The sequence below is a fragment of the Saccopteryx bilineata genome, chromosome 6 (genome assembly GCF_036850765.1).
Source record: "Saccopteryx bilineata isolate mSacBil1 chromosome 6, mSacBil1_pri_phased_curated, whole genome shotgun sequence".
Taxonomy (NCBI): domain Eukaryota; kingdom Metazoa; phylum Chordata; class Mammalia; order Chiroptera; family Emballonuridae; genus Saccopteryx; species Saccopteryx bilineata.
The window spans coordinates 130,004,758-130,021,649 of NC_089495.1; the positions used below are offsets into that span (position 1 = coordinate 130,004,758).

General features: G+C 51.8%; 1 protein-coding gene across 4 annotated transcripts; it reads right to left on the reverse strand.

The window, feature by feature from the left end:
• Positions 1-5,385: 5,385 nt before the first annotated feature.
• ASB10 (ankyrin repeat and SOCS box containing 10) lies at positions 5,386-15,989 on the reverse strand. 4 transcript variants are annotated; one of them, XM_066237207.1, is made up of 6 exons: positions 15,708-15,989; positions 14,650-14,917; positions 10,377-10,896; positions 6,285-6,398; positions 5,824-6,009; positions 5,386-5,676 (listed from the first exon to the last, which is right to left on the reverse strand). In XM_066237207.1, exons 1-5 carry the CDS (start codon positions 15,835-15,837, stop codon positions 5,824-5,826), a joined length of 1,218 nt encoding a protein of 405 aa, XP_066093304.1. In that variant the 5' UTR covers positions 15,838-15,989; the 3' UTR covers positions 5,386-5,676. The 4 variants fall into 4 exon arrangements, with proteins under 4 accessions (XP_066093304.1, XP_066093303.1, XP_066093302.1 ...); XM_066237206.1 differs by lacking the exon at positions 15,708-15,989 and adding an exon at positions 15,089-15,498 and having other exon boundaries at positions 10,434-10,896; XM_066237205.1 differs by lacking the exon at positions 15,708-15,989 and adding an exon at positions 15,089-15,498 and having other exon boundaries at positions 5,824-5,964.
• Between the last annotated feature and the right edge of the window lie 903 nt (positions 15,990-16,892).

A 16,892-nucleotide genomic window follows, 5' to 3' on the forward strand; every position in this document is an offset into this window, starting at 1 on the left:
TTCATTCTTGGGCCTGACACTATCGACCTGCCCTGGCTGATTGCTGGGGGCTGGCCCCAGGAGCACTGATGAGCCCCAAGGGTCAGCAGCACTAATTATCTGCTAATTGCTGATGACTCTGCTCACCTCCCCCACTCTCAGACACTGAACCGGTGGTCCCCTTTACTCTCCCCCCTCCTTCTGATTCCCAGCAGTAGAGTTGTCGATCTAGAGGCAAAAGTCATGGGCACTTTCGCTTGATAGGAGCTTCAGGTCAGTGGGCAGGAAAGACTTAAGACAGGCAAGTCAACAGAAGAAGAGTGAGCTTCAGTACATACAGCAAAACTGGCCTGCTGAAATGGGGGGGAGGGGATGGTCATCTAGTCACCAGGAAACTGTTATTCAGGTGGGGCCAGGGAGAGCCAAGCTAGTTAAAATTGAGAGAAGCAAAGCCAGGCAAGTTTAGGAGGATGATTTGGCTCAGGTGAGGGCAGAAAACTATGCCAAAGTCTCAGGGTTTCCGAGCCAAGATGGAGCAGGGCAGGGGAGACTCCAGACCTCAGTGTCATTTATTCAATTCAAGAGCGTCATGTTGGCCTAGCAAACACCACTAATGTCAGGCTAATGCATTAAAAACCAGCATCCTGAAAGACACTGTCACCGTAGTAGAACAGAAAAGGCTGGTGTTTTCTGTCAATTCATCAGATAGGTAAAGAGAGAAGAGAGTGGTTCCCATTCAGTCCTGATCCATCTCGAGCTCTGCATTAAGCTCAGGGAAACTTCTGAGAGATGAGTCTGACAGGAAGATGTGACCATGGAACAAAAAGAGGTGCTTTACTTAGATCTGGGAAGCCCAACTCACTACCAAAGTATGAGGATCATCTTTGCACATCCTTCTAAAGATATCTGTCAGAGCCCTTTGTTAAATTAACCAAGCACTTCATGGTACCATTATGGCAGACCAGACTTCAAAATATATAGTATTAACTTAAAGAGTGAGACAGAGGTCAGCACTCGGTTTGATGACTTCACGATGCTGGATGCACAATAGAGGCTTATTGACTTGATAAGTTATTTGAGGAAACTTTCGGACTACAATCACATAATTAAAGCTGTATGAACAGTAACAACACCAATCAAATAAACTATGAAGGAAGACACATTTTTAGAAGTAATTACATTCATTTTTTTTGCACAGGTAATAAAATCAGCACACAATTCCAAAAGCTCAAAGGATATATATATTGAAACATCATCCTTCCTCAGTAAAAAAAAACACTTTACTAAGCCTGTCACTCTCTGATGGGACAGAATGGATAATGTATTGTCAATGACTCAAAGTTAAAGAGCCTCTGATCCTGAAGATGTATATCACCAATCTCAAGCTAAGAGCTTATTTCCCTTAACTATACTCAATAAAGTGGAATCTACTGCTCAAGCTGGCACAGAGAGTACAGGCATAAACCTTGCTGCCAACAAATCCCAATGGACCACCAACTCTGCAGTGGGACCCAGGGATTCTGCATCACCCTGCTAGGGTGCATGCTTGTGAGGCACTGTATTTTAGAATCCATTTATATCCTCGATCTGTTCCCTTGCCATGCTGAGGTCATGAAGTGTGGCTTCTGCAGAATGTTGTTTAGCAACATTCGGTTGCTAAACAAGGATCAAAGCCCTCATACACAGTGGCAACTGAAGCAGCCCATTGCCCTTCCCTGCCCTTTCATGGTCAGTGGCCCTAGGACCACATGCCAAGTGAAAAAACCCTTGGAGTTAAGTTCCTGTTCCGACTCCTCACTGGGCATGTGACCTTGGCCCCTCTTTGAATTAACTTCTCTATCTATGAGAGACAATTACTATTCACTTTGAATAGTCAAAGAGCTGGTGCAAGGATCAAGTGAACATGAGGACATACCTTTCTAAATGAATTCTTCCTGCACCAAATGGATCAAGAAGAGCCGAGATCCAAGAACGGAAGTCTCCCAAATCAGTGGCTCTGCAAAACTACTTCTTCCTCTCCCATCAGTACCAAGGACAGAAGCTGGTACTGTCAAATCTGAACAGCAGTGGCCCCTTTCTTTACCAAGGGAAAACTGTGGTTCTCCTCCTGCCTCCCTGAACGGGTCCCTGTGGGCAAGCACCTCCCCTCGCTGTCTACAAGGGAATTCTCAAAGTGCTTTTCTAATTGTCCAAATGCTCTGACTTGTCCACTCTCACTCTTCCGCCTGCTGGGGCAATGCTCCTACGAAGGAATTTTATTTTGAATCTGCTCTATTTGTGCCTATGTTGGACCCCAACATTCTGCCTCCCCTTCATGGATTACAAAACACCAGCATTCTGGTTGTTACGGGTTAAATTTGTATATAACCCCCGGTCTTTCAGATTGTGACCTTATTTGGAATGGGATCATTATAGATGTCATTACTTAAATTAAGAGGCTAAGAATGAACAAAGTATTCTAAAGTCAAAGCCAATCTCACTCATTGGCGATGAGAGGCCACTGACGGTGGGCAGCGTCGGGCCCTGTCCCCGGGCACCCTCTGGTGGCAGCAGAGTGCAACTGTATCATGGCGAGAGAGGTGCGGAGTGCTGCAGCGCCCCCTCGCGTTAGTCCGGGAGACGCGCGGAGGGCAGAGGGACAGGACCAGGTGAGCTGCCCAAGGACCAGTGCGCAGTCTTTGAGTGCGCTGATCGGGCGCGGGGACAGAACACGAGAGTCTTAAAGTCTAGTATGCACGCGTGTAGGTTCATGTATGTTTTCTTTGTCCAGGTACCTGAACCTTTGTGTATCTGTTGTGTTAAATGTGTGTTGTGTGTGAACACGTGTTACACGTGGGTAGGTTGATGGTGAAGAGGTCCGCGCCTCCAGTGCAGGGCGGAGTCCTCACGGAGGCGTGAAATTGGTTTGGAGCAAACACATTACGGAAAGCAATTACCGGGGAGAGGTTCTGGGCCCGCGGGACCCGCAGCCAGGAGGCTGGGGAGGAAGCTCCCTGGCTTGCAAGACAGTCAGGATGTCTAACCCCAGAAACACTGGCTGGCTAAGGGGAGAGCAAGCGAAGTTGAACTACAGCCCCTGCTATTGACTATTCCACACCGCCTTCCTGTCTTCCCTTATCCCTTGTTCTTTAAATACGGTCATAAGTCCTTACCCACGATCACTTTGGGAGAGGCACTTATCTCCTGTGAAGTCTTCCCAGGTGCCTGCCGTTACTGCTTGCTGTCCTTTCACAACCTCAGTGCCTGCTCCCACACGTGTTCTGCATTCACTTTATTGTCCATGTATTTGAACTAATTACTCACACACTTGTTTCTCAGACTAAACAGAAAATGCAATGAGGGCAGGAACAGGTATCATTCGCTGCCTTATAAACCAGTGCCTAAAACCTGGGGCCCAGAAGCAGAGAATGAATCTTGTGGATAAGAGTAAATAGAATTTCCACCAAAATGCATAAACGGCTCTCTCGGGAAACTCGGGAAATCTCTGGGAGTCAGGATTCTCTTAGAGCTTTAAACATCTTCCACAAGCCACCAAGCCAACATTTATATCCCCAGACAGACCCTTGTCCCTGAATTCCAGATTCGCGGATCCAAATGACCTTGTATCGCAGCCTGGACAACACAGGTGTCAGCTGGAGAGCTCCCAGATTGAATTTCTGATTCCACTGCCCACTGTCCCTTCTGATCCACACCATCCTGGTAATTAGCATCACCCTCCAGCCAGCTGTTCCAGCCAAGACACTGGGAGTCACCCTGGATTGGTCTGTCCCTCAGCACATCCCCATGGGGTCTCACCAACTGCTCCCCATCTGTGCCTGGACCTCTGCAGTAGCCACCTGAGGATCTCTTACTCTCCCTCCCCAGTCCCACCCAAAGCCACTCAGCGCTCGAGCGAGCTTTTTATTTCAAAACCTGTTCTTTCGTGTCACTCCACAGCTCTTCCCCGTGTGCTCACATGGGTATTTCCTCCTTGTCATTCAGGCCTCGGGTTAAACTTCACCTTCTCAAAGAGGAGGCTTCCCTGTCACCCAATCTCAAAACAGGCTCCAATCACTCTGCCAATTGATCACGTTTGAGTTCCGCCACCACTGGAGGCACTGGAGACCCAGCTGATCAAACTGAACGGACACTGGGGGTCCCCCCACCCCCAGGCCCTGAGCTCTCCAGGGAGGCCACAACACAGCGTGCAGACCTGTCCCTGAAGTGGGGCCCGGGCCAGGGCCAGCCTGGACTCCCCACAGCCCTCAGACAGCCCGACCACGCTGGGCCTGGGGTCCCGGCGTAGACCCTTCCCTCACGCTGTCCCGTCCTCCCACCGCGCCCCACGCCCAGACGCGTAGCCCAAACATAGCCGGTCCACCCAAGGCCAGAGAGGCCCGCCGGGAAGCCGGGCTCACTCACCTCTGCCCCGCTCCGCTACCCGTCGAGCTTCGTGCCTTCCACGCCCCGCCCCCGACGCTGACGTCCTCCAGGCCCCGCCCCCCAGCCTCGCACCCTCTGCACCAGCTCTTCGCCCGTATGCTTCCAGTTGTTGGCGGGGGGGGGGGGGGGGGGGGGGGGAATATATATATATATATATATATATATATATATAATATATCGGGAACTCCGGCGCCTGCGCACTTCAGAGCCCTGGGGAATTTGTCTAGCAACTCTTGTCACGGATCCCAGTGCACTTGATTGGCTGTTCTGCGGCTCCCGTCAACTCCACCTCCCTCCTTTGGCTGCAGTCTGGCTCCCCTCCTGTGTTCTTTTTTACAAATGCAGAATCGAGCCCAGAGAGGGGAAGAGACTTATGTTCCATAAATTAAAGGCAGAGCAGGATTAGAACCCAAGCTGACTCTCAGCTCAGCCCCTGCCGCCATAAAGCTAAATTGAAGGAGCAGATTAAAGAGGAGCAGCAACTAGGCGTGCATCCGATGCTCTCTGACCTACACAAGCAAGAGGGGGAGCTCTTTTGGAGTTTTGTTTTTCTCAACGTAGGTGTTCCACTCTCTCCGAACCATGGTTACCCCTCCGTGCGTGCTCGTCCCCCGTGCACCCACCTTCCTGTTGGCCTTTCTGCCCCTCACCTCCCCTCCTCACCCCCAGGCTGCCTTTACTGTCCTGCCCCACTGTCTGCACTGCTTCATCCGCTGAGGCTGTTTCCTACCCAAGCCATCCCCTGGCTGGCTGTCCTTTGGGCCTTTTCTGACAATATCACTGAGTGGTCATTTTGCCACGTCCTAGGTCAGAGGGGCCTGGGATCCCTCAACAGCTGGTGGATGCCCAAGGGGAAGAAAGGTGACACAGGTGACACTGCGGGGCAGATCCAGTCTGCCTGCCCTGAGTTCCCTGTGAGAGGACCAGCTCAGAGGCAGGCCTTTTGGAGACAGTACCAAAACAATACAGGTATGAAGACTTTAATGTGCGTACAGGATTTGGATCAACCAGAGGGGACCTCAGGAGACCCCCAAGATGAGACTGTCACTTGCCATGAATCCTGGCTGTCTCTCCAAAAAACATGTTCCATCCAACCTCTCCCTGGTGGGAATGGCCACACCCACTGCCTGTGGAGGTGGACCTCCTGCTGAGAGGGGCCACCTCAGCTTGAGCTGATTCAGTTCAGTCCTGGGTTTAGGGCCCTGTGAGAAACAGGCTGGGACCCTGGGGGCCTGGGGCATCTGTTTTCAGCCTCTCTCAAAATGTATTGTCCATCTGGAAGGAAAGGAGTGCATTCAGAGAGCAGTGCTCTGGGAGGCTGGCTGATTCTGGCCAGGACTCTGCCCCAACTCTTCTCTTGCCTTTTACCCTCCCCCCACCCCAAAAAAACAAATGGGACTGCCTACAGAACCCAGGACTGACCTAGTAGAGCACGTCCTCGAAGTCCAGCTGCAGGTAGTGGAGCAGGCGGGGTGGCAGGGGAAGGCGGGGTAGGGCATGGGGCAGGCAGGCCTCTAGGTGAGCGCGGAGCGCACAGCGGCTCAGGTGCTGCAGAGACCTGGGCTGCCTCACCAAGGTGAAGAGAGATGAGTAGAAACGGTGGTGCTTCTGGGGACAGAATGGGGGGCTCAGCGAGGCAGCCTGGGACAGGTGACAACCACTTCCTCCCACAGGGGGAGGCTGCTAGCCGGAGGGAGTCTTCAGGAGCCTCTTGGGTGCAGGGAGAGTTTTGGGTGTTCACTCTGTGAAATTTCTCCTTCTGGGACATTAGGGGGTCTCTGGGTAATTTCTGTGGGGCAGAGTCGGGGGGCCCAAGGGGCTTCCCTTTAGGAAGTCTCTTGGGTAGGCTGAGTGGCTGTGTGGCCAGGGTCCTGGAGTCTAACCTGCAGAGTTTCAGGAGGCACCAGGCCCATGGCCTCCTCAGGAAGCTTCATGACACTGTAGGTGTTCATCAGGACCTCAATGGTCCGCGGGGATGCACACCAGCGTTCCAGCACCTGGAGGAAGCAGTGATGGTTAGTGTTTCCAGGTTTACCCTACACTGCAGGTCCCTGTCAGCCCACACAGGATGACCAGGCAGCACTAAAACAGCTGTTGTGGGTTAAACTATGCCCCTCCCAAAAGTGTGACCTGTTTAGAAACAGGGTTTTTGCAGATGTAATCAAGTTAAAATGAGGTCGGCAGGGTGGGTCCTAATCCAATATGACTGCTGTCTTTATGAGAAGAGGAAACAGGAACACAGTCATCATGTAGGAGAATGCCATATGATGACAGAACAGAAATTGGAGTGATGTACCTACAAGCCAAGGAAGGAGAGCAGCCACCAGAATCTTGGGGACAGGCACGAAACAGGTTCTCCCCTCAGAGTCTCTGGAAGAAACCAACCCTGCCAACAACTGGATTTCAAATTTCCAGACTCTGGGATGATGAGGGAATAAGCCACCTAGTTTGTGTTACTTTTTTAATGGACGTGACAAGAAACCAATAGTCAGCTAACATTTCTGTTGTGCATCATCTATGTACTTCATATGTATTAAGTCTCTTAATCCTTGTCCCTTACAAGGTATGAACTGTTATTATCCCAATTTTACAGACAAGGGAAACTGAGGCACAGAGAAATAAAGTAACTTGCCCACATTATAACTCCAATGGTGTGGCTCCTCATTCTGCTCTACCAGCTGCCTCTACAGGACTCTCTGTTGGATGATTATGGATGGGAAAGGGGTGCCTGACTTGAGGTGGAAGCTCCTGACAGGAATACAACATTAATGAATCTGCCCGATGCCAAGTGAGGGGTAGATTCTATTCATCTGGGAGTTTCTATTTCACAAGAGACCCCCAGAGTACAGATGTACCATGGCAAAGAAAAATAAGTAGATTCGGAGACAGCATGGTTGGGAGGGCAAAGGACTAGGTGGGAGGTCAAGAAAGGTCTCTCTATGACGTGGCCTGATGCAATAGGGAATGAACCATGCCAGGGGAACTGCCCGTGCTGGGGGACCGTCCACGTGGTCAGAAAGGCAGCCCCACACGGGTTGGACACACTCAGGTACCGTCATAGCCACCCACACCTGCACGTAATACCCACAAGCAGATTTGCACTTCATCCTCTCCATTTCTTGTTATATGTCAAGTGACAGGCAGTAGCCACAGAGTCTTTGTAAAATCAGAGGATGGCTAAGTGCCATTTCCCAGGCAGCATCCCTGTCCATGACACCCATGCCTGCCCTGCCTCCCTGCCCACACACTGGCATATAACATGAGGGACTTGAACACCCCACGTGAGGAGAGGAGACCCTTCTGCCTGGCCGGCCGGGAGTGCTGCAGGTACTAGTCTTGCCAGATAATGGGGACAGGTAGAAGGCCTTGTGCAGGAAACGGGGCCCCTCGGGAAAGCATCCTCTGGCCCTCTACACCCAAGACCCTCTGCTCCTGGCCCTGCATATGGGCAGTGCTCTGCCCAGAGCTGCCCCAGCCCATCTGCCCAGGGCAGGCCTCTGTGCCTGCTCCTTAGTGCTAGGAAAACACAGGCTGGTTACTCCCGACTCTCCTGCTCTAGCTGTTCCTGTCTGCCATTCAGGCCAGTCTCTCTGTCCTTCCCAGCCCACTCTGATTTCTCTCCGGACTCCACCTGGGATGCTTGTGTCTCTGGCTCTTCAAGCCCTGCCTGTCCCAAGTCCCACCCCCTCCGAGAAGCCTCCTGCATTCCAACCTGCATCCTTCTCTCCTCTGTCTAATGAAACCCTGCACTGGGATGACACCTAACAGCTTTCCAAGTGCTTTCACATACACTATTGAACTTCTGAACAATGATAGCTAACAGGTGCTGAACACTAATTTCAGGCTAGGCCCTGCTTCGGAGCTTATCTGCATGTGAAGTCTTTGAGTTCTCACACTGACCCCAAGAAGCAGGCATACTGCAGTGTCCCTAGCTTACGGACAGACAAGGAAACTGGGGCCTAGAGAGATTAAGCAACTTGCCAGGGGTGGCACAGGGAGTGTGCCTGGCTGCAGAGCCTGCACTCTTAGTGGCCACCTACCTCAGAGGTTGTTGGAAGGACTGAGGGAACCCATTCAACAAGTCATCCACCTTCATACAGTGTCTGGTGTGTGGTCAGGGCTGTACTGGTTCCTACTGTTACCCGCTGCGCTCCAATAGCTTTTCATCCCTGTTCAGTCGCAGGGAACTTGGGCTCAAAACATCCCAGTGACTTGCCTATAGTCACACAAACAAGCAAAATAGTTTGGACTCCTGAGTGCCCAGTCTAGTACAGTGGCTTCCAGGGAACTGGCTGGGGCCCGCTGTGGTCCCACAGAGGCCGGAGAGCCATCCTTGCAGGGAGGAGTTCCTCACCAGAGCTCAGCCTGGAACAGCTGCCCGACTGTGGGAAATGGATTCTGCACTTTCTGATCATGGCATCAGGGTAAAGAGATGAACGGGGCACTTTGCTGTGCTGCCCACCTTGTTCTGGGTGGAGTAGGGTCAGAGGGGTGGCCAGGGGGGTCCTGGGAAACCCACCCACTGTTCCGTCTCCTCTTCCCTTCTCATCCTCCGTGACTCCAGAAAATCATTAGCTGTCAGAGACACCATCAGATTACAGGGAATTGCTTGTCTCCTAATTATCTGGTGTTAATAGGAGATTAATTAGTGTTAATTGTTGATTTTCTTGTATTCTCCCAAAGGGGAGACCAATCTGCCGAACTCTCAGGCTGTTTAATTATTCAGTCTTGCTTAGGAATCTAGACAGATGCTTCTAGGTTTGTGAGTGAAGGGGAAACGGGACAACAGGGATGCATCCAGGACAATGCAGGATGGACAGGACAAGCAGGGAGGTGGGGCAGGGGGACCTGCGCACCACCATGTTAGTCCTGACCCAGCTCTTCAGAGAGCAGGTTTTCCTACCCAAGACCCAGTACCCTTCACGAGGTCGTATAGCTCCTTCCAGGCAAGACACAGCATGGGACAGGGCCCCCTGCTCGGAGACATCAGCAACGCAGGTTTTCCAGTTGAACTCACTTTGGGATAATTAACTTAAAGTAAGATCCAGATTGGAAATTGACAGCAGAAGGCTTTTTCTCAGGTGCCGGGACTGGGTGATGTCGGTCCTGCTCAGAAACCAGGACCATCGTCTGCAGGAGGAGCCTTGTGATGCAGACTCATCACTCTGCCTTAGGGGAGCCTCTCCTGCACTTGGAGGGTCTCATGAACAGGCCCCGCAGCCAGCCAGAGTTTCCTGAATGCTTCTATTTATCAGCTCAGCTCACTCCTTCTGCCCATATCAGTCCTGGCTCCTCCTTCATGATTCTTCCACTCCTTTAGCCTGACCAGGCAGTGGTACAGTGGACAGAGCATCAGTTTGGGATGCTGAGGACCTGGATTCAAAACCCTGAGGTCGCCAGTTTGAGTGTGGGATCATAGACATGATCCCATGGTCACTGGCTTGAAGCCCAAGGTCGCTGGCTTGAGCAAGGGGTCACTGGCTCACCTGGAGCCCCGACCTTCCCGGTCAAGACACATATGAGAAAGCAATCAATGAACAGCTAAGGTGATGCAACTATGAGTTGATGCTTTTTATCTCTCTTCCTTCTTCTCTGTCTGTCCTTCTCACTCTCTTGCTTTAAAAAAAAAAAGACTCTTCCAATCCTTTGTAATCTGGCTCCACTGCCCTCAGTCCACCTTCACCACACACATACACACATGTGCATATGCAAATGCATACACATGGCTGCACACTCACACACATACACATGTGTGCACATACATGCACACATGTATGCACATGCACACACACACACTCTGGTCTATGTCCTTACCTTTGCCCCTGTTGGGCTCTGCTGGCTCATGGAAGGAAGGACAGACTGAACTGACCTATCAAATGTCCATGAGTTCCAGCGGCTTTCAAAGCAGGCAGGAGCACAGCTCTGGGTCCTGCCCCCTCACATTCACTGCCCACCCACTGCTCCCAGCCCTGTACCTTGGGGAGAGCCCCAGGCCAGACTCGGACAGCACCATGATTGAGCAGAGCCCTCACCACATTCTCTGGGCTCTGGGCCAGGGCCGAGGGTGGGCCCTGAAGAGCATAGTGCAGGGCCGTGTGTCCCCCATAGTCCATGATATTGACGCTGACTCCGTAGGCCAGGAGCAGTTCCACGACAGCAGCATGGCCGCGGCGACAGGCCAGGTGCAGGGGTCGCCTCTTGTCCTGGTCAGCAGCATCAGCATCAGCGCCGGCTGAGAGCAGCAAACGGCACAGCTGGAGGCAGCGGGCAGTGGTGGCTTCAGCGTCGGCAGGAGACATGCAGCGGGTGTCACAGGCAATCAGCAGGGGGGTCCAGCCTTCAGCATCACGGGCATCTAGGCATGCCCCCCGTCTGAGGAGGAGGTCTGCCAGCTCCACGTGGCCAAGCCGGGCAGCCACATGCAAAGGGGTCTCTTCTTCCTCCTCGGAGCGACTGTCCACTTTCGCCCCAAACCTCAGGAGCAACTCTGCACACCTAGGTAGGGCGAGAGGGTGATGGGCACAGACTTTGACCTCTGTGCTCCTGCCTGTCTGAGCAAAGCAGACACAGGGGACCCCTGGGTGGCTGCTGGTTCCATATGTCCTACCCTTCCATCTCATCACTAGTCACCCAGCAGCATTCTGCAGAATCAACAATGCCCACTCTCCAAGCCCATGATCTGCCTGCAGAAATAGTGCACTAAACCCTCAATGTCAGGAAAAGCCACGAGACACCATTATGCACTGAAAACAGGCATCTTCCAAGGTCCTCGCCTGTACTCTCTTGTTTCATGCCCATGGCATTCCTAGGGCAGGTTCAGATGGTAAAATGGCAGGTCTGAGGCTCTGAGAGTCATCCCCATGGTGACACAGCTCATAAGGGCAGGAGCTGGCCTTTGAGTCCAGGGGCCACAGGGCAGTGGAGGGACTAAAGGGGGAAGTGGAGTGTGCGGCTTGGCAGCAAACAAACAAAACCAAAATTCACCAGCCAGATTTGCCCAATGGAGGCCCCCACAGAAGGCCGTGTGCACGAAGATCCAAGGCTAAGGGTCTTAGCCTCTTTGCTAAAACAAGCCCCAGCTTCCCCATCCGGAGAATGGGAACAATTTCTGAAAGCTAGACCTGGATGATGCTACTGTGGGCAGCATATGCCTGAGAAGCTGTTATCATAAGAACTCTTAGCAGCAGCCTTGGGTGGAAGGGGATTAGAAGTGGGTGATCTAGATAGGGATGAATCATTATTTTATCCTGCCTACATTTCTCCGTGTTCAAAATTCTCCATAATGACTTTACATATACATTTGTTTACTCAAGAAAGAAAGGAAGGATGCCCTGGCGGGTGGCTCAGTGGATAGAGTATTGTCTCTGTGTGCCAAGGTCACAGGTTTGACCCCTGGTCAGGGCACACATGAGAAGCAATCAATGAGGGCACAACTAAATGGAACTAAGTGGAACAATGAATTGATGCTTTTCTTTCTCTCCCTTCTCCTCTCTCTCTCTCAAATCAATGGAAAAATAAAAAATATAAAGTAAGGAAGAAAGGAAGGATTATCACTGGGCATGATCTCAGGAAGGCTGGGCTGGAACACAGCCAGAACTAAACCTGTGGGACTGTATTGTCCTAGATCAGTGGCAGTCAACCTGGTCCCTACTGCCCACTAGTGGGTGTTCTAGCTTTCATGGTGGGCAGTAGTGGAGCAACCAAAGTATAAATAAAAAGATAGATTTAACTATAGTAAGTTGTTTTATAAAGATTTAGTTTGCCAAACTTAGCGAAAATTCAACATAAAGTACTTGGTAAGCAATTATTATTATATGCTTTAACTGCTTTATAAATTTTATAAAGTCAAGTTACTTCCCTACTTTATAAATCACCATTACTGTGGAACCAGTGGGTGGTTAGAAAATTTTACTACTAACAGAGATACAAAAGTGGGCAGTAGGTATAAAAAGGTTGACTACCCCTGTCCTAGATAGTAGCCACCAGCCACATGATTGGTCCTGATTGAGACATGCCATGAGTGTAAAATCACACCACTTTGAAGACAGTACAAAACAAGAATAGAAAATATCTCATTAGGGTCTTGTGAAGGGGGGGGTTGGGTATTGATTATATGTTGAAATAACATTTTGATTGTATTGTATGAAAGAAAATGTACTACGAAAACTAATTTCACCTGTTTCCCAGATATCTGTACATTCATGTTCACAGCAGCGTTATTAGTTACAACAGCCAAAAACATGGAAGTTAACTCAGCGTACATAGATAGCTCAGTGGGTAACTGACACGTGGCACCTACATACAATGGAATATTACTCAGTCTTTAAAAGGAAGGGAATTCTGCCTGACCTGTGGTGGCGCAGTGGGATAAAGCGTCGACCTGGAAATGCTGAGGTCGCCGGTTCGAAACCCTGGGCTTGCCTGGTCAAGGCACATATGGGAGTTGATGCTTCCAGCTCCTCCCTCCTTCTCTCTCTCTGTCTCTCTCTCTCCTTGTTCTCTCTCTCTCTCCCCCTCTCTCTCTCCTCTGTTAAAAAAAATGAATAAATAAAAATAAATACTTTCTAAAAAAAAAAAAGGTTTAAAAGGAAGGGAATTCTGACACATGCTACAGCAGGGGTGAACCCTGAGGACACTATGCTAAATGATATCAGCCAGCCACAAAAGGACAAACACTGTATGATTCCATGTGTATGAGTAGTCCAATTCATAGAGACCAACAGTAGAATGGTAGTTGCCATGGGCTGAGGGGAGAGAGGGATGGGAATTTATTGTTCAGTGGGTGTGGAATTTCAGTTTCATAAAATTTTAAGTTTAGGAGTTGGGTGGATGGTGGTGATGGTTATGCAACTATGTGAATGTACTTGCATACTTAGAAATGGTTGAGATGGCCAATTTTATGCTATGTGTATTTTACCACTGTTTAAAAGAAAAATCAATTCTACCTGTTTCTTTTAACTTTTGTGATAAGGCTACATGGAAATTGCCTACATGGCTCACATTGTATTTCTCCTGAACCATGCTGGCGTAGAAATTATATTCAATACGATAAGTCAATGGAGTCCTTTGAAGGCTGAGGAGGTTAACAGGTGGAAGAAAGTCCTTGAAAGAAGGACCCAAGGATAAAAAATTTGGCACCATTCAGGGGCAGGTGTGCAGAGAGGGCCTCCACTGTGCGTGTAGTTAGCCGTAAATTTTCCAAGGTTTTCCTTGTAAGAGTCCATGCTCATCAAGAAATTGGGATTCATCCTCTAAGATTCACTACACATAGGGGATAATTATCTGGACTATTTCCTACAAGTAATAATACGTTGTCACATTTAGGTATATCCATTAGTTTCTTGTGAGTTTGGTTAGTTGAATTCGGTTCTTTTTTTTTTTTTTTACAGAGACAGAGAGAGAGTCAGAGAGAGGGATAGACAGGGACAGAGAGAGATGAGAAGCATCAATCAATCATCAGTTTTTTGTTGTGACACCTTAGTTGTTCATTGATTGCTTTCTCATATATGCCTTGACCATGGGCCTTCAGCAGACCTAGTAACCCCTTGTTCAAGCCAGTGACCTTGGGTCCAAGCTGGTGAGCTTTTGCTCAAACCAGATGAGCCCGTGCTCAAACTGGTGACCTCGGAGTCTTGAACCCGGGTCCTCCGCATCCCAGTCCGATGCTTTATCCACTGTGCCATAGCCTGGTCAGGCTGGATTTGGTCCTTGAGCCCAGTAATGAGAGTGCCTGCCAATCTGGAAATGCCAGACCTGCCAAGCTGAGAACCAGACTCTGTCCACAGGGATCAATGCAGGCTCTAACTGGGGGTCGCTCTCCTCGCAGCCTATCTGGGTCACTGGACAGCTGGTCCCTGACAGCAGGACTTTGCCTCAGCTGCTGTACTTACCACAGTCCGGGAATGCAGGATACACTTAGAATACATGAAAACTTCACAGTGCAGTATGGACCCCCAGAATGAGTCCAGATAAGTTCTGCAATGTAGGCCATGCAGCTGGCCCCTGCCACAGCCCTCCTCCACCTCTGGGGTGGAGGAGGGACTATCCCCAGTCCAGGTCATTCCAAACGTCCTGGGGATGATTGGATGGTTTGGGGAACAATTGTGTCCTGACAGCCGCCCTCCCCCCCCTGGAGCCCTGACCTCCAGCCAGCCCACCCAGCTGGCCAGCCCCTGGCATGCTTCCCAATCCTCCCTGCGGTCATCGCTTTGTCCCCCTGGGTGGAATGGGGCTTGAGAGGACACTCACTCGAAGATGCTAGAGCCTCTGCAGAGGTGCAAGGGGCAATTCCCATCCTGGTCAGGGATGTTGGGGTCGGCTCCTGCCACCAGCAGCACATGGACACAGTCAGCGTGGCCCGCAGCACAGGCCTCGTGCAGGGCGGTGCGGCCAGCAGGGGCCATGTCTGGCCTGGCCCGCCATCTCAGCAGCAGCCGCAGCACTTCTATGTGGCCTCGGCTGGCTGCCACATGCAGTGGGGTGATCAGCTCCTCTTCGTATGTCAGAGACCAGAGTCCTAAGGGAGGGAGAGAGGAGACATGGGCCTCAGTCCCTGGAGGGGAGCAAAGAGCTGCCGGGCCATGGGGGAGGTGGGCAGAGACTGGGAAAAGGGAGCCTGGAGCTCCATTCCCAGCCTCCCTTCTCCCATTCAGACCCCCCCCCCCCCGCCAGGGCCCCTGGCCCGTACTCAGAGCACGGATGTTGTAGCGGAAATCCCTCCATCGCTCTGGGTTGCTGATATCAAAGATGGAATCTGGTGCCAGGCCAGTGCCAGGGTCGGCAAGGATGTGGGAGACCAAGCCCACATCCCCTGCCAGCAACGCCTGCCAGAAAGCCAAGGCGGGTCCCGAGGCTGTGCAGGTGACAATGGGTCCTGGGCCAGCCTCTGACTGCTCTGCCGACCCACTGCCGGGGTTCTCCACCAGGCTGGCGCAGAGGGCATGTCTGTCACCCAGGGGCTCTTCCTGCCCCTTGCACTCTTCTGGGGACCACCAGCTCATGAGGGCAGAGTGTGCGCATATGGGAAGAGGGATGGGGGGGAGGAGAGGTGGGGGCCAAAGGCAAAGAGAAAAAAAGAAGGGGAAACAGACAGATGGAGGGAAAGGTTCTGTGTGTCCCTGAGCTGAGCCTGACCCAGACACACAGATCAGCAGAAGCTATTCTGGGCTCCGCATGACTTTACTCCTGGGGCAAGGTTTAGGTAAGCCTTGGTGTGAGGGAGAAACTGCCAGAGGCTTCTTCCTTTCCTCAAGCACTTGGCACCTGTGTGCCCAATGTGGCCAGCCCTGCCCCCCGCTGCCCCTCACCCCTCTGGTGGCAGCTCCAGCAGGGCTCAGCAGCCTGGCTCTCCAGCAGCAGGTCGGTGGTGCCATGTGGGGGGAACAGTTCCAGCAACCTCTCCAGGTCCCCGGTGTAGAAGGCATTCTGCAGGGCCATGTCACGGCAGAGCAGCTGCAAAGGCTGGGGGTGCTCCCGGACTGGGCGGGACTGGGATCCCCGGACTTGGGTGGCAGAGGCTGAGGGGAAGCACCCCAAATGCTGTCCCCAGGGGGAAGTTCAGCCCTTTCTTCCAGGCATGGCCAGTTTGAGGAAGAGAGACAAAGAAGCAAGACTCAAGGCAGGCAGACGGGCTTTGGGCCTGAGCCAGGCCAGGCCCATTGGGGGAAGGCCAGGGGAGCCAAGCCATAAATAGCCCCTGCTGTCCCAGCTGTCAGTCCTGGGGAACGAGGCCTGGGCTGGCAGCAGGAACTAAGGAGGAGCCTGGCAACTGAGTGAGGAGGGAACCCTTCCCCTCTGGGCTCCCCTCCTCCCCAGTTGTCTGAGGCAGGATCTAAGGGACCACCCGATGGTGGTATCCATCACAACTTCGCTGAGAAAGGAGAACGGAGCCCCGAGGTGGGAAGTGACTGGCCCCTGGTGTGACAACTTGTTGCAGAGCAGGGACCAGAAAGGGGTAGGGTGGGGCTCTCCAGCTGCCATTTCTCACAGTTTCTCATCGAGCCTCTGTTCCACCTAGAGGCCTCCCACTGCTGGGGCTCTGAGCCCGGCAGGAGGGAGGGCAGGTGGGTACCCATCATTTTTCTGGTTCTCCTGAATGTCACCAGCTAGCCCCACATCTTCACCGGAGGGGTTCACAGGAGTGACAAATGGCAGAGAAGGCCCCCTCCATGAGTTATCCCCTCCAGAGGTTCTTAGGAAGACTGACTCTAGCCAGGGGAATAGGTCTCCCATAGGCAACCACAGAACACCCCACCCATCCTGGGTGCTGACCCCCACCCCATCCTAGTGCTAACACCCCCTCTCCCTAGATGACCCCTGGACCTCCCTGGATGACCATGGCCTCTAATCTGCCATGATTAAAAGCAGTCTCAGCTGGAAAGTGAGGAGGAAGAAGTGGCCCTGCCCATTCAGGTACATTAGGATAATGAGACTACCTTCATTTGTGGAGATCAAATGAAACAAGGGAGGAAGAAAACTCAAACCAGCCCCTG

Bases quoted from the DNA above. Each gene is read 5' to 3' on its own strand.
- ASB10 (XM_066237204.1), bottom strand. From the start codon at position 15,401: ATGAGCTGGTGGTCCCCAGAAGAGTGCAAGGGGCAGGAAGAGCCCCTG. The intron at 10,897-14,649 runs GTGAGTGTCCTC...CGCCCTACCTAG, and splicing joins AGAGGCTCTAGCATCTTCGA to GTGTGCAGAGTTGCTCCTGA. The intron at 6,010-6,284 runs GTTAGACTCCAG...TTCTGTCCCCAG, and splicing joins TGCCTCCTGAAACTCTGCAG to AAGCACCACCGTTTCTACTC.